Genomic DNA, 22,471 nt, shown 5'->3' with positions numbered 1-22,471 from the left:
ACATATTTCATGGCGGTTTATAACTACGATCCCTAATCCACCTTTGGGCTCTGGGCCTTCAAGTCTCTGTAGTAAAGCGCCATACTCCTTGTCTTCATGGGCTTCAATACGGATGACTCCTTATGAGTGTAACCCGGCCCCTCCTGGGCGGTTTATACTCAGTAGTTATATCCCCAACAAAATGCATCGTCATGTTCATCGGGAGCTAACCAACTTGGACGGAACAACTGATGGAAATGATACCTGGCGTACCGCAGAACGGAGGAAACAACCTTGTGTTCGACTGGCCACGGTCGAAACGGGATCCTGTTCATTGGGAGGGATCTGACGTACCACAAAAAGGAGGAAACAGACTTCTATTGGACCTCCTATGGTCGAAACCCAATCCTGTTGATCGGGAGGGGTGTGGCGTACCACAAAATAGAGGAAACGGACTTGTGATGGAGCGATACGGTTGAAACGGGGGTCCTGTTCATTGGGAGGGGTGTGGCGTACCGCAAAACGGGACTCCACGGGATATTGTTCATCTCCACCGTTGACCACCTCTAGCCTCCACGGGCTACTATTCACCCACCATCGATCTCCTCCAGCCTCCACCTGCGACTGTTCATCCATGGGCTCCTGTTCATCTAGCCTCCACTGCGCGCTCCTCCCCCGGGTACTGTTTAACCAGCCCTCTCCACGGGGTCATGTTCAACCACCCCTCCACGGGCTACAGTTCATCCAGCCCTCCACCGGCTACTGTTCAACCAGCCCTCCACCGGCTACTGTTCAACCTTCCCTCCATGGGGTCTTGTTCATCTAGCCCTCCACGGGGTCATGTTCATCCACGCCCAACCGGCTCGATCGATCGGTGTCCTGTTCATCCAGTGGCAACACCATGGGGTCCTGTTCATCCAACCCCCCACCGGGAACAGTTCATCCAACCCCCCAACAACACTCACTATTCATCAAGGGAAGGATGCAGCAGGTTCGATCGGCTTCAGTTAGCAGCAGTAGCGAACGAAGGAATCGCTCGATCAGGTTCAATAATGTGTAGCCTGCAGTGCAACTGCTCGGGTTCAATAGGCGAACGCCTCGCTCGGTTTCAGTTAGAGCCCAATGCCTCGCACCCACGCGCGTGCGTGTATGAGAGAAACGCGGAAACCTCTGTGCATCGCTCAGCCCCGACCACCCACCGTAACCGGGAACACCCCGATATTTTCCTCGCCCTTGCTTCTACCACGGTTTTTTCCGTCATGGACGGCCCAAAGAATGTCATGCAGCTACGTCTCCGGCTCGCCTAGGACGAAAAGCCTATTTTCTGTCATGATTTTTTGTCATAGAAGTAGGAGCCCTCCACATCTATGATGATACCAGGTTTTGTCACAATTATCATCATAGAAGTGTCATAAGTATGACAGAAAAAAATTTGTTCGGCCCAAAATGTCACGGATGTGTCTTTTTTTGTAGTGAACCATGTCGGATTATGATGTATATCACACACGCTGTGCTTTATAGACCGTGTGTGCCGTAATGACTCATTGACCGTAATTTCACCCTAATTTAATTGCTGCTATTTAAAATTGTACCTAATTTGAATTTGAAAGTAGGTTATAGCTTTATTCATATCCATTAGGTTCAAACAACCAATGCATTATTCGATTCACAAGTACATATGTTCAAGAATTACATAAGCACCAAATAAAGAATGATGAACCAGGGTTGTATACTTGCATTACATATGGTAAAGAAAGAGGCGAGAGACATTCTGGTTGCTGAACAAGGTGAAGTGGAATGGCCCTATTGTTCTCTCCTGCAGAAGGCACGCACGACTCTAGTCCAGCCCCTTGTGATGGTCGGCCGCCAATCATGTAGTTTGAGAGGTAATCTTGAGTAAACTGCTTCAGGATCCACTAAAAAGGAAAAAGATTCAGACATTTTCATCTATCACAACTCATTACGGGCAGTAAAAAGAAGGCTACAGAGTTCTTAATTACCATCCTGTAGTTCACTGTTGTCTTGCATAAAGTGTAAGCGAATAGTTCGATTGACACCTTTTGACCCATTTTAATAACAACCTTTATCAGTTTCCTGACTTGATGTTGGTTCATGAATATCTCATTGCCCCATACACAGAGACGGTCGAAGTGTGGATCTTTCGCAATGACATATGTACCTAAAAGCACCAAGTTAATATTAGAAGCTAAACAACAATTGCAAAATGATGTAGTACAATACTCCCTCCATCTCATTATATAAGATCTTATTACATGTATATCTAGACATCATCAGAACATTAATGTAACACTCTTTCTTGTTGCTATGTAGCCTGGGATTGCATTTAGTCATTCAGTACAATGCATGTTGCTATGTAGCCTCAGATATACTCCCTCCGTTCCAAAATAGATGACTCAACTTTGTACAAACTTTAGTACAAGGTTAGTATAAAGTTGGGTTATCTATTTTGGAATGGAGGGAGTATTAAATATGGCCCTAGTTAACCTACCGATAAATGGGTTACTGATATATTCAGTGAAATGTCCAATTCGACGATTAATCCCTCATCAAACCCCATGTTATATGGTACCAACTACTGATATCCTGAACAGTGAGTACATATAAGCAATGCGATGAAACTAACCTTGATGGAAAACAACAATTATTCTCAATATTTTCATGTATGAGTACATATAAAGGCATGTTAAGCACAACTGGCTAAACATCAACCAAATATATCCATGGTAGACAACATAATCTACAAATGATAGCTTCAGTGTGCAGGTTTAAGCATGCTAAGCAAAACAAGAAGGGGAAAGGTGCGTTAACTGCAACAGACATAGCATTTAAAAACAAGCAAATATATTCATTCAAACTGGTATTGTGCAGGTCTAAAGTACACTAGTTATTGTTAAAAAACGAAAAGGCATGTTAACTGCAACATCCTTAACAACAACCAAATATCATAATTTATAGTGGTATTGTTGAAATTGTTATTTGTGAAAGTGAACTACACGGCAAATAGGTGCACATATAGAGCATCACATTGTGAAGAACTGAAATAAACAAGGCATAAGGCCATCTCTAGCCGATCCTTTAAACGGACAAATACCCTTACTGGATATATATATATATATATATATATATATATGTGTGTGTGTGTGTGTGTGTGTGTGTGTGTGTGTGTGTGTGTATGAGCAATTTTTGGCCGTTTCTAGTCAATCCCCTAAACTTAATGTTGTAAACTTCAATTGATCAAGTTCAAAGCAGGTTCAACCGAAAGTAGCATGCATTCAAACATAAACATAAATAGTTTTGCATAACCGAACATAAAACATAAATTTAAACTAAACTAAACTACTTTTGGTCGAAGTGGAGATCGAGTCAGTCCTTCCCCATCAGGTACGGTGTGCCGTGAGCCGGGTCCGGGCCGGTGCTGTCGTCAGGGTCGTTGGGGAAGACACTTCTCCACTCGTCGATGTCGATCTCCTCACCCTCGCCACCCACCTCGACACCCTCCGCATTGATGTCCTCGCCGCCTTCGACCTCATCATCGGAGAAGAGCACGATAACTTACCGCCCTCTGCGCCGGCAAAGATCACTCGCTCTGCCTCCATGAGCTCCGGGTGCTGTTGGCGGAGCTCTTGCATGTAGGCCTCGTCGGGGGCGTCGGCCTCGAGGCGCTCCCATGCCTCGCGGACCTCTCGCGCCATAGCCGAGCTCACCACCCTGGCTCCAGTGGAACAAGGTCGACCGGATGTGTGCCGAAGGGGAAATTGGGTCTAGCCACTGTGCCATGGTAGCGGACCTGCCAGCGGTTGTACTCCATGGCCGCGTGCTCGGCCGTGTGGAAGCTACCGAGCCACCATCGGGTGTGGGTCTCTTGATTTGTAATCTCGGTGACGCACGTCCCCCACCGCCGCTGTTGGACCCCGAGGTAGGACCTTGTCAGCGGTCGGGCCCGAGGGAGGACGGGGAAGTCCTTGAACCGGCGTAGGGGCGCGGCGGCGGGCGGATCGGGCGACCGGCGATGGTGGATTGATAAAGAGCCCGCAGAGGACGACGGGAACACCTCGGCGGCCACCTCACCGGCGTAGGGCGAAGACGCCACGATAAACCTCTTTTGGGCCATTGGCTTCTCGAGCTCCCCGGCACGTTGGCAGAGGTTGAGGATGGAGGCGGTGGCGGCAGCGATGGCGGCGACCTACCAATGGTTTCGAGTGAAGGAGGGGTGGTGTCTGCCTGTGTGAGCAGAGGTTTTGTGGAGTATGTGGTGTGTGTGGAGGGGGGCAAGGTGGTGTTCGAGGAAATACCGCGACAACTGAAAATTTTACTAGGTGGGAGTAAAATGTCGAGCTACTAAAAATTTGGATCAAGGGCGAGTAGATATTATTGAGATTGCGAGGATGCAAAGGCGGGAGTAAAATGCCAGGGCTGCTAAAAATTTGGATCAAGGGAGAGCAGATATTTTTGAGATTGCTAGGGATGCAGAGGGAGGAGTAACAAGGCGGGGTTACTGAAAATTTGAATCAAGGGCGAGCAGAATTTTTGAGATTGTGAGGGTTGTAGAGGAGGGAGTAAAATACCGGGGCTACAGAAAATTTGAATCAAAGGATTGTAGCAGAGCAGGAGTAACAGACATCGCACACGGTCCGCACATACTAATCATGAGTGGTAGGCTTGCCTTGAGCTATCAAACATAAAAACCTTCTAGGCGGTAGATATTTTTGAGATTACGAGGCAGTAGATATTTTCGAGAGCGGGAGGCAAGCCTCGTGGAGCCCAATCTACTGTGCAGATGTGAGTGACTGCATGGGCACAGGTGTGGCACACAGGTAGTCTGATCGAACCATGTCTGTTGTGTACCCAATCGCAAACGGTTTCTGCATCCAACTCGTGTGTTGTTTATAAATTTGGCAAAAGGAATAATGCGGGAAAGGGTCAGAATATGAACACACTTGCATGTGGACCAAATATATTTATGAAAAGGGTGGTTTGATGTTCGAGTACCCAATGCATAATTTTGACGTGGCACTGGTCGCTCAAAGCGCACAGTATTGCTAGTCAGCTGATATGTCTCCAACATATCTATAATTTTTTATTGTTCCATGCTATTATATTATCTATTTTGGATGTTTTATATGTATTAATATACTATTTGATATCATTTTTTGGGACTAACCTATTAACCTAGTGCCCAGTGCCAGTTGCTGTTTTTTCCCTGTTTTTGGCTTTTTCAGAAAGGAATATCAAACGGAGTCCAAATGGAATAAAACTTTCGCAATGATTTTTCTTGGACTAGAAGGTACCTGTAGGACTTGGAGAGGGGTCCAGGAGCTTCCCGAGGAAGCCACAAGCTAGGGGGCGCGCCCAAGGGGGCGGCCCTGAGGGCTTGTGGGCCCCTCGGAGGTCTCCTAACCCTAATTCTTGCTCCATAAATTCACAAATATTCCCAAACCACTAGAGGAGTCCACCAAAATGCTTCTCCACCGCCGCAAGCCCCTGACCTCATGAGATCCCACCTTGAGAACTTTTCCGGTGATCTGCCGAAGGGGGATTTGATCATGGAGGGCTTCTACATCAACCCTATTGCCCTACCGATGATATGTGAGTAGTTTACCACAGACCTACGGGTCCATAGCAAGTAGCTAGATAGCTTCTTCAATACAAAGTTCTCCTCGACATTATTGGAGATCTATTCGATGTAATACTTTTTGCGGTGTATTTGTTGAGATACGATGAATTGTGAGTTTATGATCAGATTATATATGAATATTATTTGAGTCTCCTCTAAATTCTTATATGCATGAATTTATATCTTTGTATTTCTCTTTGAACTATCGATTTGGTTTGGCCAACTAGATTGGTTTTTCTTGCAATGGGAGAGGTGCTTAGTTTTGCGTGCAATCTTGCGGTGTCCTCACCCAGTGACAGAAGGGGTAGCGAGGCACGTATTGTATTTTTCCATCGAGGATAAAAAGATAGGGTTTATATCATATTGCTTGAGTTGACCCCTCTAAATCATGTCATCTTGCTTAAAGCGTTACTCCATTCTTATGAACTTAATACTCTAGATGCATGCTGGATAGCGGTCGATGTGTGGAGTAATAGTAGTAGATGCAGGCAGGAGTCGGTCTACTTGTCACAGACAAGATGCCTATATTCATGATCATTGCCTTAGATATCATCATAATTATTTTCTTTTCTATCAATTGCTCAACAGTAATTTGTTTAGCCACCATATGCTTTCTTCAAGAGAGAAGCCTCTAGTAAAACCTATGGCCCCCGGGTCTATTTTCCATCATATATTTTCATATCTATAAAACCAAAAACCCAAAAATACCTCCCTGAGTTTTATTTGTTTTTTACGTTGTTTGACGTTTTAGTAATCTTTTATATCCATCTCTATTAGATCTCATCCTTGCAAGTGACCGTGAAGGGATTGACAACCCCTTTATCACGTTGGGTGCAAATGTTTGATTGTTTGTGCAGGTGCATAGATTGGAGACTTGCTTGTACCTCCTACTGGATTGATACCTTGGTTCTCAAACCGAGGGAAATACTTATCTCTACTTTGCTGCATCACCATTCCTCTTCATGGGAAAAACCAATGCAAGCTCAAGAAGTAGCGTCAGCCACCCCCTACGAACCCCACTTCGTGTCGGTGGTAAGGGAATACTAGCTACGAATGCATGCCCCTAGATAGTTAGGTTTGAAATCTCACCCTACCGTAACACAAGACCTATAGGAGTCCATCATATATATGGTCAAACTTCCCCTTTCGCTTCCCGACAAAGGTGGACCGTGTGCCGACCCACAAATGTGTGTTTGTGGCGGGGGATGGGTGAGATCACATACGAACCACTTGCGGGTGGCCCTATACTATATGTATGAAAAGGGTGTGGTGTGATATTTAACTACCTTTCACAACTCTGATGTGGCACGTGTGCCTCGCAAAATAACTAGACTTCCCCGACCCCACAGAGGTTGCGGTAATGCAAAGTAGCTTCCCCCCCCCACACACACACGTGCCGGGGGGAGGGCAGCACACCAAAAAGTACTATAACACGGACCAAACAGAATCCAACTTGATCGTATAACCTCTCTCGCTCGTTGTTGGTCAAAGTGATGGACGTCCACATGGCTGATACGTCTCAAACGTATCTATAATTTTTGATTGTTCCATGCTATTATATTACCCCTTTTGGATGTTTATGGGCTTTATTTTACACATTTATATCATTTTTGGGACTAACCTACTAACCAGAGCCCCAGCCCGTATTGCTGTTTTTTTGCCTATTTCAGTATTTCGAAGAAAAGGAATATCAAACGGAGTCCAAACGGAATGAAACCTTTGGGAGCATGATTTTTGGAACGAACGTGATCCAGAGGACTTGGAGTGCAAGTCAAGAAGCAGCCGAGGCGGCCACGAGAGGGTAGCCCCCCCTACAGGGCGCGCCTCCCGGTCTCGTGGGCCCCTCGGGCGGCCACCGCCGTACTTCTTCCTCCTATATAAGCCTACGTACCCCGAAAACATCCAGGGAGCCAACGAAACACAATTTCCACCGCCGTAACCTTCTGTATCCGCGAGATCCCATCTTGGAGCCTTAGCCGGCGCTCTGCCGGAGGGGGAATCGACCATGGAGGGCTACTACATCAACACCATAGCCCCTCCGATGAGTTGTGAGTAGTTTACCATAGACCTTCGGGTCCATAGTTATTAGCTAGATGGCTTCTTCTCTCTTTTTGGATCTCAATACAATGTTCTCCCCCTCTCTTGTGGAGATCTATTCGATGTAAACTCTTTTTCCGGTGTGTTTGTCGAGATCCGATGAATTGTGAGTTTATGATCAAGTTTATCTATGAGAAATATTTGAATCTCCTCTGAATTCTTTTATGTATGATTGAGTTATCTTTGCAAGTCTTTTCGAATTATCAGTTTGGTTTGGCCTACTAGATTGATCTTTCTTGCCATAGGAGAAGTGCTTAGCTTTGGGTTCAATCTTGCGGTGTCCTTACCCAGTGACAGAAAGGGTTGCAAGGCACGTATTGTATTGTTGCCATCGAGGATAAAAAGATGGGGTTTATATCATATTGCATGATTTTATCCCTCTACTTCATGTCATCTTGCTTAGGGTGTTACTCTGTTCTTATGAACTTAATACTCTAGATGCAGGCAGGAGTTGGTCGATGTGTGGAGTAATAGTAGTAGATGCAGGCAGGAGTTGGTCTACTTGTCATGGACGTGATGCCTATATACATGATCATGCCTAGATAATCTCATAATTATTCGCTTTTCTATCAATTGCTCGACAGTAAATTGTTCACCCACCGTAATACTTATTCTATCTTGAGAGAAGCCTCTAGTGAAACCTATGGCCCTTGGGTCTATCTCTTATCATATTTGCTTCCAATCTACTTTTATTTGCATCTTTACTTTTTGCATCTATATTATAAAATACCAAAAATATATTTATCTTATCATACTATCTCTATTAGATCTCACTTTCGCAAGTGGCCGTGAAGGGATTGACAACCCCTTTTATTGCGTTGGTTGCGAGTTCTTTGTTTGTTTGTGTAGGTGCATGGGACTTTTGAGGAGCCTCCTACTGGATTGATACCTTGGTTCTCAAAAACTGAGGGAAATACTTACACTACTATTGCTGCATCACCCTTTCCTCTTCAAGGAAAACCAACGCAAGCTCAAGACGTAGCAAGAAGGATTTCTGGCGCCGTTGCCATGGAGGCTTCCACCAAGTCAAGTCAAGATTCGACCTCCCGCCAATGTGCGATTTCTGGCGCCGTTGCCGGGGAGGCTTCCACCAAGTCAAGTCAGGATTCGACCTCCCACCAACGTACAATTTCTGGCGCCGTTGCCGGGGAGGTCTTCGCTCAAGTCAAGACATACCAAGTACCCATCACAAACTCATCTCCCTCGCATTTACATTATTTGCCATTTGCCTCTCGTTTTCCTCTCCCCCACTTCACCCTTGCTGTTTTATTCGCCCTCTCTTTCCCAATCTCCTCCTCTCTTTCGCTTGCCTTTTTCTGTTTGCTTATGTGTTGGATTACTTGTTGCCATGCCGCAAGATAATACGAAACTGTGTGATTTCTCCAATACCAATAATAATGATTTCCTTAGTACTCCGATTGCTCCTCTTAATGATGTTGAGTCTTGTGAAATCAATACTGCTTTGCTGAATCTTGTTATGAAAGATCAATTCGCCGGCCTTCCCGGTGAAGATGTCGCTACTCATCTCAAACAACTTTGTTGATTTGTGTGATATGCAAAAGAAGAAAGATACGGATAACGATATTGTTAAATTGAAGTTCTTTCCGTTTTCACTTAGAGATTGTGCTAAAGTTGGGTTTTCGTCTTTGCCTAAAAATAGTATTGATTCTTGGAACAAGTGCAAAGATGCTTTTATCTCTAAGTATTTTCCTCCCGCTAAGATCATCACTCTTAGGAACGATATTATGAATTTGAAACAACTTGATCATGAGCATGTCGCCCAACCTTGGGAAATAATGAAATTGATGCTTCGCAATTGCCCTACTCATGGTTTGAATTTATGGATGATCATACAAAATTTTTATGCCGTTTTGAACTTTGCTTCTAGAAATCTTTTAGATTCGGCCGCGGGAGGCACGTTTATGGAAATCACGTTAGGAGATGCTACAAAACTTCTTGATAATATTATGGCTAATTATTCTCAATGGCACACCGAAAGATCTTCTAGTAAAAAAGTGCATGCTATAGAAGAAATCAATGTTTTGAGTGAAAAGATGGATGAACTTATGAAGTTGTTCGCTACTAAAAATATTCCTCTTGATCCCAATGATATGCCTTTGTCTACTTTGATTGAGAATAATAATGAATCTATGGATGTGAATTTTGTTGGTAGGAATAGTTTCGGTAACAATGCTTATAGAGGAAACTTCAATTCTAGACCGTTCCCTAGTAATTCCTCTAATAATTATGGAAATTCCTACAATAATTCTTATGGTAATTTTAATAAGATGCCCTCTGATTTTGAGAATAGCGTGAAAGAATTTATGATTTCTCAAAAGAATTTTAATGCCTTGCTTGAAGAAAAATTGCTCAAAGTTGATGATTTGGCTAGGACATTGATAGACTTTCGCTTGATGTTGATTCTCTTAAACATAGATCTTCTCCTCCTAAGCATGATATCAATGAGTCTCTCAAAGCAATGAGAGTTTCCATTGACGAGTGCAAGGAAAAAACCGCTAGATTGCGTGCTAAGAAAGATAGCTTTATAAATGCATGTTCTTCTAGTTTCCATGAAGATAATGATGAGGATCTTAAAGTTATTGATGCGTCTCCTATTAGATCTTTGTTTTGCAATATGAATCTTGATAATTATGGGACTGAAGATGAGTCAACTTTACCTAGAAGGCGTCCCAAGAATTTGGAGTTTTTAGATCTTGATGCTAAAATTGGTAAAAGTGGGATTGGATAGGTCATGACTTTAAATAGTATTGAACCCACTATCTCGGATTTCAAGGAATTTGATTATGATAATTGTTCTTTAGAAGGTTGTATTTCCTTGTTGCAATCCGTTGTTAATTTTCCTCATGCTTATAGTCAAAATAAAGCTTTTACCAAACATATCGTTGATGCCTTGACGCAATCTTATGATGAAAAACTTAATTTGGAAGTTTCTATACCTAGAAAACTTAATGATGAGTGGGAACCTACTATAAAGATTAGAATTGAAGATCATGAGTGTTTTGCTTTGTGTGATTTGGGTGCTAGTGTTTCCACGATTTCAAAAACTTTATGTGATATTCTAGGTTTCCATGATCTTGATGATTGCTCTTTAAATTTGCACCTTGCGGATTCCACCATTAAAAAGCCAATGAGAAGGATCAATGATGTTCTCATTGTTTCAAATATAAATTTGGTGCCCGTAGATTTTATCGTTCTTGATATAGATTGCAATCTTTCTTGCCCTATTATTCTTGGTAGACCTTTCCTTAGAACAATTGGTGCGATTATTGATATGAAGGAAGGGAATATTAGATTCCAATTTCCATTACAAAAGGCATGGAGAACTTTCCAAGAAAGAAAGTCAAATTACCTTATGAATCTATCATGCGAGCTACTTATGAATTTAGTGCCAAATATGGCACTACTTAGATCTATCTTCGCTTTTATGCCTAGCTAGGGGCGTTAAATGATAGCGCTAGTTGGGAGGCAACCCAATTTTCTTTGTGTTTTTTGTTTTTGTTCCTGTTTAGTACTAAATCTTGCATCTACCTTCTGTTTAGATGTGTTTTTATCTTTTAATTAGTGTTTGTGCCAAGTAGAACCTATATGATAACCTATGATGATAGTTGATTTGATTTTGCTGAAAAACAGAAACTTTTCACGAACGAATTTAGTTTTGTTAAATCACAGAAATGTGCTTTTGCGTTGATTCTTTTTGATGCTGATCAACAGACAAATTTTCCAGGACTTCTTATTTTGGTAGGATTTTTAGAGTTTCAGAAGTTTGCATTAGTTACAGATTGCTACAGACTGTCCTGTTTTTGACAGATTCTGTTTTTCGTGTGTTGTTTGCTTATTTTGATGCATCTATGGCTAGTAAAATAGTTTATAAACCATAGAGAAGTTGTAATACAGTAGGTTTAACACCAAAATAAATAAAGAATGAGTTCATTACAGTACCTTATGTGGTGGTTTTGTTTTCTTTCACTAATAGAGCTTATAAGATTTCCTGTTGAGTTTTGTGTTGTGAAGTTTTCAAGTTTTGGGTAAAGCTTTTATGGACTATGGAATAAGGAGTGGAAAGAGCCTAAGCTTGGGGATGCCCATAGCACCCCAAGATATTCAAGGATAGCCAAAAGCCTAAGCTTGGGGATGCCCCGGGAAGGCATCCCCTCTTTCGTCTTCGTTCATTGGTAACTTTACTTGGAGCTATATTTTTATTCGCCACATGATATGTGTTTTGCCTGGAGCGTCGTGTATTATATTAGTCTTTGCTTTTTAGTTTAACACAATAATCCTTGCTGTACACACCTTTTGGGAGAAGCCTACTTGATTAGAATTTGCTAGAATACTCTATGTGCTTCACTTATATCTTTTGAGCTTGATAGTTTTTGCTCTAATGCTTCACTTATATCCTTTAGAGCACAGTGGTGCCTTAATTTTGAAGAAATTGCTAGTCTCTCATGCTTCACTTATATCATTTTGAGAGTCTTTTAGAACAACATGGTATTTGCGATGGTTACAAAGTTGGTCCTAGAATGATGAGCATCCAAGTTGGGTATAATAAAAACTATCATAGAAAGTGAACTCGATGCTAGATCAATTTGATGCTTGATAATTGTTTTGAGATATTGAGGTAGTGATATTAAAGTCATGCTAGTTGAGGTCATTAAAAATACTTGTGTTGAGGGTTGTGATTCCCGTAGCATGCGCGTATGGTGAACCGCTTTGTGATGAAGTTGGAGCACAATTTTATTTATTTATTGTCTTCCTTATGAGTGGCGGTCGGGGACGAGCGATGGTCTTTTCCTACCAATCTATCCCCCTAAGAGCATGCGCATAGTACTTTGTTTTTGATGACTTCTTAATTTTTGCAATAAGTATATGAGTTCTTTTGACTAATGTTGAGTCCATGGATTATACAAACCCTCACCCTTCCATCATTGCTAGCCTCTCTTGTGCCACGCAACTTTCGTCGGTACCATACACCCACCATATACCTTCCTCAAAACAGTCACCATACCTACCTATTATGGCATTTCCATAGCCATTCCGAGATATATTGCCATGCAACTTTCCACCGTTCCTTTCATATGACACGCATTAGTTTTGTCATATTGCTCTTTGCATGATCATGTAGTTGACATTGTATTTGTGGCAAGGCCACCTTCATAATTTTCATACATGTTGCTCTTGATTCATTTCATATCCCGGTACACCGCCGGAGGCATTCATATAGAGGCATATCTTGTTCTCGCTTTGAGTTGTTATTCTTGAGTTGTAAATCCATAAAAGTGTGATGATCTTCATTATTAGAGCATTGTCCTAGTGAGGAAAGAATGATGAAGACTATGATTCCCCCACAAGTCGGGACGAGACTTCGGACTTTACAAAAAGAAAAGAAAAAGAAAAAAAAGGCCAAAAAAAAAGAAAGGCCAAAGAAAGAAAAAAAAAGAGAAAAAAAGAAATAATGAAATAAAATGAGAGAAAAAGAGAGAAGGGACAATGCTACTATCTCTTTTTCCACACTTGTGCTTCAAAGTAGCACCATGATCTTCATGATAGAGAGTCTCCTATGTTGTCACTTACATATACTAGTGGGAATTTTTCATTATAGAACTTGGCTTGTATATTCCAATGATGGGCTTCCTCAAAATGCCCTAGGTCTTCGTGAACAAGCGAGTTGGATGCACACCCACTTAGTTTCTTTTGTTGAGCTTTCATATATTTATAGCTCTAGTGCATCCGTTGCATGACAATCCCTACTCACTCACATTGATATCTATTAATGGGCATCTCCATAGCCCATTGATACGCCTAGTTGATGTGAGACTATCTTCTCCCTTTTTGTCTTCTCCACAACCACCATTCTATTCCACATATAATGATATGTCCATGGCTCACGCTCATGTATTGTGTGAAAGTTGAAAAAGTTTCAGATTACTAAAGTATGAAACAATTGCTTGGCTTGTCATCGGGGTTGTGCATGATTAAATACTTTGTGTGATGAAGATAGAGCAACGGCCAGACTATATGATTTTGTAGGGATAACTTTTTTTGGCCATGTTATTTTGAGAAGACATGATTACTTTGATTAGTATGCTTGAAGTATCACCATTTTCATGTCAATATGAACTTTTATCTTGAATCATTTGTATCTGAACATTCATGCCACAATAAATAAAATTACATTGTGAATTATGCTAGGTAGCATTCCACATCAAAAATTCTGTTTTTATCATTTACCTACTCGAGGACGACCAGGAATTAAGCTTGTGGATGCTTGATACGTCTCCAACATGTCTATATTTTTTGATTGTTCCATGCTATAATATTACCCCTTTTGGATGTTTATGGGCTTTATTTTACACATTTATATCATTCTTGGGACTAACCTACTAACCGGAGGCCCAGCCCGTATTGCTGTTTTTTTGCCTAAGTATTTCGAAGAAAAGGAATATCAAACGGAGTCCAAATGGAATGAAACCTTCGGGAGCGTGATTTTTGGAACGAACGTGATCCAGAGGACTTGGAGTGCAAGTCAAGAAGCAACCGAGGCGGCCACGAGAGGGTAGGGCACCCCCCCTACAAGGCGCACCCCCTGTCTCGTGGGCCCCTCGGGCGGCCACCGACGTACTTCTTCCTCCTATATAAGCCTACGTACCCCGAAAACATCCAGGGAGCCAACGAAACACAATTTTCACCGCCGTAACCTTCTGTATCCGTGAGATCCCATCTTGGAGCCTTCGCCGGCGCTCTGCCGGAGGGGGAATCGACCATGGAGGGCTTCTACATCAACACCATAGCCCCTCCGATGAGTTGTGAGTAGTTTACCACAGACCTTTGGGTCCATAGTTATTAGCTAGATGGCTTCTTCTCTCTTTTTGGATCTCAATACAATGTCTCCCCCTCTCTTGTGGAGATCTATTCGATGTAAACTCTTTTTGCGGTGTGTTTGTCGAGATCTGATGAATTGTGAGTTTATGATCAAGTTTATCTATGAGAAATATTTGAACTATCCTCTGAATTCTTTTATGTATGATTGAGTTATCTTTGCAAGTCTCTTCGAATTATCAGTTTGGTTTGGCCTACTAGATTGATCTTTCTTGCCATGGGAGAAGTGCTTAGCTTTGGGTTCAATCTTGCGGTGTCCTTACCCAGTGACAGAAAGGGTTGCAAGACACGTATTGTATTGTTGCCATCGAGGATAAAAAGATGGGGTTTATATCATATTGCATGATTTTATCCCTCTACTTCATGTCATCTTGCTTAGGGCGTTACTCTGTTCTTATGAACTTAATACTCTAGATGCAGGCAGGAGTTGGTCGATGTGTGGAGTAATAGTAGTAGATGCAGGCAGGAGTTGGTCTACTTGTCATGCACGTGATGCATATATACATGATCATGCCTAGATAATCTCATAATTATTCGCTTTTCTATCAATTGATCGACAATAATTTGTTCACCCACCGTAATACTTATTCTATCTTGAGAGAAGCCTCTAGTGAAACCTATGGCCCTTGGGTCTATCTCTTATCATATTTGCTTCCAATCTACTTTTATTTGCATCTTTACTTTTTGCATCTATATTATAAAATACCAAAAATATATTTATCTTATCATACTATCTCTATTAGATCTCACTTTCGCAAGTGGCCGTGAAGGGATTGACAACCCCTTTTATTGCGTTGGTTTGCGAGTTCTTTGTTTGTTTGTGTAGGTGCGTGGACTTTTGAGGAGCCTCCTACTGGATTGATACCTTGGTTCTCAAAAACTGAGGGAAATACTTATGCTACTATTGTTGCATCACCCTTTCCTCTTCAAGGGAAACCAACGCAAGTTCAAGAGGTAGCAATGGCCTCGCAAAATGGGCTAGCCTGTTGCCAATAAACTCGCGAGGGAGTACTGTATGGAGACAAAACTGACTCTGTGCATGTGGCCCAATCTAAAACATAAAAGAGGCTAGCCAACTCGCTCTCACAAGGCTCCCCGATGGCATCCTTCGTTGGCCGTTCGATGGGGGTTGACCGGGTCTTTTTTCGAGCGCTGGCCGTTCGATCGTTGCTGGAATTCAGCGTGCTCGTTTTTACCGATCGGTCTATCGTGGCGAGGGATGACGTGTGGGCCGGCGCTGTGGCCACTTGGATGGAAACGGCTGGGTCATTTTCGGCCGGGGAGCCTTTCCTCGCGCGCCCCGCGTCGCGCGTCCCGTGGCTTGCCTGGGGCTGGAGCGAGGAGCCCATTGGGCACGACCGCACCAACCCTAGCTCCCCATCCACAGTCACGCACTCCTCCCTCCTCCCTCTCACAGCCGCCACACCCCATTCCTCTCTTCCTCCTCCCTCCTCCTTCCTGGATCCCTGCCACCGCCACACCGGAGGCTGCACTCCACCTCTTCCTCGTGGTGCGGCGGACGGCGGCTCTTGCGGTCGTGCGGCCGACGGCGGCCTCAGCGGGCTCTCAATCCTCGCTCCTCATTCGGCTCCTCTTCTCCATGCCGCCGCCGCCTCCTCCTTTTCCCCGTCCCTCACGGCCGCCTCGCCCCCTCCGCCTTCAGCACCTCCTCCTCCCCATCCTCTCCTCCTTCCCTGCCTCTGGATCCAGCCAGTTAACTCTGGAGGGGAACCAACCTACAGGTAAAGGGCGATGGCGGCGGCCCTCGAGCAGATGAGAGGGAGAGAGAAGGACATGGCGGCAAATGAGAGGGGGCATGCGGCGCGGCGGTGAGCGTCTCCGGCAGCGGCGGCGACCTGTGGGCAAAGGGTGACGGCTGGGGTGCTCGATTCGATCCAGCGCCATGAGCCTGTACTTTACTTGCTGGAGAGAGAGAGCAGATGAGGGAAAGAGAGAAGGAGAGGAGGGAGAAAGGCAGAGGAAAGAGGAGAGGGAGCCGCAACGGCAGATGGGAGATGAACACGGTCTGGGGCCGGCCATTCGCATCTCTCCTCCTCTCCTACTCTTGACCACCATCGTGCCCCTCCTCCCCTTCGCTTCTAGGAGTAGCTATTTTCCTCGCTCGTACTGCTGTTTGGCTCGAGTGTTTCTCCTTCCCTGGTAAATCGTTCTTTCTTTTGCTTCTCTGAACATTGAGACATTGCCTCCCGTGGTTGTGTACTGACGGATTCAATTCTATATTTCACAGGTTGTATGATCTGGCCCATTATTGCATCTCCATTCTATTCGTTGCTTCGTCTCCGTTTTGCTTGTCAAGGTTTGTTGCTCTCGCCTGTGTCTAACTTCCTGTCATGCTTCCTGTATGTGCTAGCATGTTCATGTGTTGTTCGGTCTCATGTGCCTTATATTTTGTGCTTGCCTGTGGGCCGGATGTGAGCAAGCATTTCTTGTTGGTATGTAGGATTACTTGCGAAAATGCAGCATGGCCATTCAATGTTTCCCGAATTAATTTCTTGGTAGATTTCCAGGGAAATATAAGTTAATTCAGTAAGGCTATAATTCTCTTATGATCATGGGTCAATGCTGAGGAAGACGGGGAAGTCAGAGATGGTCACTTCCTTGGGCACCGTCTGTTCTTCCTTCTTCCTGATCTGAAGCTCTAGGAAGAATACAATGCTAAATTGCTCTGAAATACATTGCTGAAGCTAGGTCAGCCAAGTGTTCTTCTGGGTCTGCCTTTGTGTAATGTATAACTGAAGTACGATCATTTTCTTGTATACACTAAGCATACTAGGAAGAATACAATGCCAAAATATCTGTTAAAATTTTGTGTGCGGACCTTAAGAGTTGATTGCCTTTTCTGTACTTTCATGTTGCTTCATGCATTAATTGTTTATTAACATGTTTATGCTTCTCTGTTAATGTATGGTTGTTGGATTCCGGCACAGCTCGAAATACTCAGGTGGTTAATTAGAAGCCCCTTTATTTATATATTTTGGGATTGCTAATTGATAAATCTCGATTTGAAATGTTAGTTGCGAGTTCGTTCTTTTGCTCATGATGCGATATCTTTTGCTAGGAAAAATTAGGCCTCGGCCAATGGTGGAGAAGACAGACCCCAGGAAGGATTTTGCGCTGCCGTCTTCTTTCGCCGGTCCGTGCCCTGGAAGAGCGACACCAGCCAGGTAGGCCTCTCCCTCCTCTCCATACTCCACATGAGGTGTGCAGGTCACCACCGTGACATATCGTCTCTGCTCTCGCAGTTCTGCCTTACTTGCAGCGTGTGTGATGTGTGCGTGCTTACTGGTGTGGCAATTTCTTAATTATAAGTCCCAGTTTATGCACTTTCTAGAAGGAGGATGGTGAGGAGGGGATACCTTTTCCTCGGAGAGGACCCTAACTGAACTTTGTATCGAAGCTTTGTGTGTGTGTTTCTCCTTAATCTGCGTGTAAATTCAGAGTTCTAATCCCCATCCTGGTGCTTGCTGGTTTCAGGCATTGTATGGGAATGAAGCAAAAAGCATGAAGAAAATAGAGCAGGTCGTGTGTCATCGTGCACGTGGTCTGCCTTCCATTGGCGTGTGAGTACTTGCACTTGGACCCTTTTGTGAGCAGTACTAACTAATCTAATGATCTGATCCTTGCAATCTAAGGAAAAAATAAATCTAAGTCATTTCCGATCTGAAGATCTGGGTACCAACTATTTGTGTTTGTGTCTATAAGCTTTTGATTTTCTGTCAGGTCTATTTTTTGTTTGCAATGTTGAACCCTCTTTTCATTTCTTGTGAATATTTTTTTTGTTTGATCAGTACTGCACCTGGTTATCTACAGAGGAAGGCAAGGATAACTAGATTAAACATTTCACAAGACCCTCCCAATTACAGGCACAAACTCCTTCCAAGATATTACAAGTGTGGTTGATTACGGGAGATTGTCAGATGAAAAGAAGGTATATCCTTTATATTTATCTAGATGTTTAATTAGCTGCACAACCATACGTGATTCTATAAGGAAACTATTTATCCTGGTGATCTTGATATCCAGTCATGTATTACAGTATTAGTATAGGCTGTAATTTTTGGCTAGGAATCTATATATACAGAACCTAAACTGAAAACTCAATATAGCACATATACTTGGCCAGTTATCCTAAGAATATTAATCCACCTGGACTTTTAACTTGACTTCCAAAGAAGTTCTTAACGATCAAGCATTTTTGAGTTTTTAGTAAATTGAAATAATGTTGCACTTTGACAATACTATTCTGATTTTGCAAGTTAATAGAAATCCTTCAGTTTCATACCACTTTTTTAATCGCACATTTGGATGAGTATTAGTATAGGCTGTAATTTTTGGCTAGGAATCTATATATACAGAACCTAAATTGAAGACTCAATATAGCACATATACTTGGCCAGTTATCCTAAGAATATTAATCCACCTGGACTTTTAACTTGACTTCCAAAGAAGTTCTTAACGGTCAAGCATTTTTGAGTTTTTAGTAAATTGAAATAATGTTGCACTTTGACAATACTATTCTGATTTTGCAAGTTAATAGAAATCCTTCAATTTCATACCACTTTTTTAATCGCACATTTGGATGATTGCGACATTATCTCTTCTCGGAATTCCGCTTGCATGTTTCCAGTTGAGACAATAACTGAGTTTGATAAGTAACCACTATATGATTTTCTATGTGTACACATGTTGTCGCTCTGCTTGAGTCATCCATATCCACATTACGAGCCCGAGACTTCCATCACAACAAACTATATGTATCCAGGTAGTGTCCAATATGTACACACAGGCTCCTCTCACAGGCCGACTAAGCTGATTGTAACTGAATGTGTGTGTGTGGCCGTGAAGCAGACTTTATCTTGGTCTGAGTATCAGTTCCCTTCTCCACATTACGAGCCCGAGACTTCCATCACAACAAACTATATGTATCCAGGTAGTGTCCAATATGTACACACAGGCTCCTCTCACAGGCCGACTAAGCTGATTGTAACTGAATGTGTGAGTGTGGCCGTGAAGCAGACTTTATCTTGGTCTGAGTATCATTTCCCTTCAATGGTACAATTTTGGATACTATTTTCTTCTAGATGTATAGGTTTCTGCTGGTCCCATTGGCTGCTACATTTTAGTGATACAATAGCTCAATGTCATGCTCACCAATTATTCTGTAAAAATGAAAAATCGACTTGACTGTATTTTGTACCTGTTTTAGTAATTACATGATGTGATTATTTTCATTCTAGATATGGAAATATTCTAAGGATTAAGCTTTTTGAGATGTTAAGGTATCTGATGATTAATTAGCCTTTGTAAGATTTATGCACTCATGTCATACAACCTAGATAATTCTCCTTGGATCTCCATAATTTCTAACTGAATATAGATGTATACTGACAGTAAATCCCGTTTTAGTAATTAGTTGGATATAATTGATAATTCTTTGACATGTTTTTATGAAATGTCTGCTTAAATCAGCGTTAGATGCTCCCATAATCGATTACTTTTTGGATATGAATTATTACTATAAGAAGTATATTGGTTCTCCGGTGTTTTCAGTTCTTACAATAAACAAATTATATTGTTTTCCACTAATCATTTCTCATGTAGTTTTACTCTGCAGTATGTATCTTTTGCTTCATAACTCATCTGTTCACAAGATTGATGCCTAGAAATTTCAGCCTTCCGTGCTAAATGTCGTCTGCTCATGTGTAACGGCATAGAGATAGGAACGAGCAATTCATCTTCAGTTTGAGAAAGTGGCGGACAAAAGAGAACTGGACTATTGTTGCTGAGCGCTAGCTCTGGCCGCATGATCATCTATATATATAGTTTTCGACAGTAAATGTATCCTGATTGGTATAGCACAAACGGAAATCTTACTTTCTTCTAAACTCTTAATTTCAAGATGAACTGGAGAGGGGAATTTGTACTAAGTTTGGAATCTATCACAGTAAGTGTGTATTTGCGGTATTGATGCACAGTTATTAAGAAAGTTACATTTTTCAGCTATTGTGCTACTGAGAAGGAAGCATAGCTGAGAATTGCTCTGGCTGGAGTTGAATGTCGTTGTGACTGAATACTAGAGACGCTGACTTGCAGCCACTCTTTATAGTCCTACCACCTAGCTTTTATCTCTCACCTTCCGTTATTTTCATGTTAACACTGCCATTGGGGCAAATCTATATTGCTTATTGATTGGGTCTAGCTATAGTTAGAATTCCATGTTTCCTACACTGTATTATACCCATTACTATTGGAATGTTGATTCTGACAATCTTAAGACATCCACCATAGTCGTGGCAACTCGAAAAACGTAAGCTGGAGAAATATCAAAATCACACGAAACCTCCCCTTAGCTAATACCATAAGGGTTCGATTGAGGCTCTCTGTTAACAGCGCTTTGGTAAAAGTAAGCGTGTGCACGATGTTATAGTGAGCTATCATCACTTCTCATTACTGACTGTAATCAATATATATGTGTTTATGCCATAAAAGATGGATATTTGTCGAAGCTATTATCATGACATGTAATTACTTGCAGATCAATTATATAGTTTTGTTCGGATTGTAAAGTGGAAACGATAAAACCCTACAACTCATGTGTGATTGTCATTTGATTATTTACTTCTTCAAGTAGTATGGATATGGTGCTGCCAGGATATTAAGTATATTCATGAAGTTGTATAAACCACGTTCTACGGTTCACTTCTGTTATGCATATTTACTTTCCAGTTTTAGGACTGAAATCCATCCATTGTAATGAATTTGGTTGTATGGGCATTACCTATTTGACTTAGGCTTGCTTCATCACATATAGACTGTTTTTCTTTTCCTCACTGCTTGTATGGCCTAAAACTATTATGTATATGAGGCAAGTTATTAGCAATGTTTCACATTTTCTTACTTGCAATACTATGCTTTCCTATTCAGGTGTTCCAAGACCCAAATCATCAGAAAAACAACACATATAACACTTTTTTCTTTTGAACTTCAGTTACCCTTATACAAGTCCCCGTTCATTTTGTTTATATAGTGGTTAGAATAGTAACCATATGTGCTTGCTCAACACTGATAAATGGAATATTTTCAAAGCACGTATGGCGTGTTCGCAATTTGGCGCAACGGGAGATTACTGAAAAATACTCATTTTTTCAACATGACATGGTCTTGAAATGGGACTCTACTACCAAATTAAAATGTGTAGGTATATCTCATTGTAGATGACAAGTCTCTATTTTATTAAAGGGGATTAAATTTGTTATCATATATGCTTGCCCGCTACTAAAACAACTAAAACATGGAATTTCTGCGCCATTTGTTACCCAGCTGACGAACCGAGAAAGAAAGGAAGGGGATAGACAGTCTTCACTCGCTCTGTCCCCTGCCGTTTCTTATTCAGCTCCTCACAGGCCACATGCATCGCTCTACGTGGGTTGGGCTAAATAACATATGAGCTATCCTAATACCTCCTGATCCCTATATCTCCGTATATGCACAACAAAGACATGTTTTTTCTTAGGTTTCTTATCCTTTTCCCTCTTTTTTAGGAAAAATATGCATAGCCAGGTTTCTCATCATGATAACCATGTTTCCAAACTTGCTAAAAAAATACAATCATGCCAACTTTACTCTCTCATCATAGTGCCCATATTTTCAAACTGAGATATTCATATTATGCAAAGTTTCCCTTTTCCCAGACTATTATTTAACAACGTAATAAACATGTTTAAAGAATAGCATGATTTAGTTGAAGGTTCTTGCAGCATGAAACTATTTTCATCGACAATATGTTTGCAGCAGGTCTCTGCGCCATTTGGCGCAACGGGTCAACTAGTTATGTATATGGAAGAG

General features: G+C 42.1%; 1 protein-coding gene across 10 annotated transcripts; it reads left to right on the top strand.

Annotated features, from left to right (window-relative positions):
* Positions 1 to 15,985: 15,985 nt before the first annotated feature.
* On the top strand, positions 15,986 to 20,851 carry LOC123111514 (uncharacterized). 10 transcript variants are annotated; one of them, XM_044532320.1, is made up of 7 exons: positions 15,986 to 16,765; positions 16,854 to 16,922; positions 17,554 to 17,567; positions 17,685 to 17,790; positions 17,869 to 17,967; positions 18,101 to 18,186; positions 18,437 to 20,851. In XM_044532320.1, the coding sequence occupies exons 1-6, from the start codon at positions 16,509 to 16,511 to the stop codon at positions 18,129 to 18,131; spliced, it is 576 nt and encodes a 191-aa protein (XP_044388255.1). In that variant the 5' UTR covers positions 15,986 to 16,508; the 3' UTR covers positions 18,132 to 18,186; positions 18,437 to 20,851. The 10 variants fall into 10 exon arrangements, 4 of the variants coding, with proteins under 4 accessions (XP_044388255.1, XP_044388254.1, XP_044388257.1 ...); XM_044532319.1 differs by having other exon boundaries at positions 18,415 to 20,851; XM_044532322.1 differs by lacking the exons at positions 17,869 to 17,967; positions 18,101 to 18,186 and having other exon boundaries at positions 18,415 to 18,554; positions 19,389 to 20,851.
* Positions 20,852 to 22,471: the final 1,620 nt, after the last annotated feature.

Source organism: Triticum aestivum, chromosome 5B (assembly GCF_018294505.1).
Source record: "Triticum aestivum cultivar Chinese Spring chromosome 5B, IWGSC CS RefSeq v2.1, whole genome shotgun sequence".
Classification (NCBI taxonomy): Eukaryota; Viridiplantae; Streptophyta; class Magnoliopsida; order Poales; family Poaceae; genus Triticum; species Triticum aestivum.
This window is presented reverse-complemented; position numbering and strand designations above follow the sequence as displayed.

Coding starts and splice junctions, on each gene's coding strand:
- LOC123111514 (XM_044532320.1), top strand. CDS start 16,509: ATGAGCCTGTACTTTACTTGCTGGAGAGAGAGAGCAGATGAGGGAAAG. Junction 16,766..16,853: donor CGAGTGTTTCTCCTTCCCTG/GTAAATCGTTCT, acceptor TATATTTCACAG/GTTGTATGATCTGGCCCATT. Junction 17,791..17,868: donor GGAAGAGCGACACCAGCCAG/GTAGGCCTCTCC, acceptor CTGCTCTCGCAG/TTCTGCCTTACTTGCAGCGT.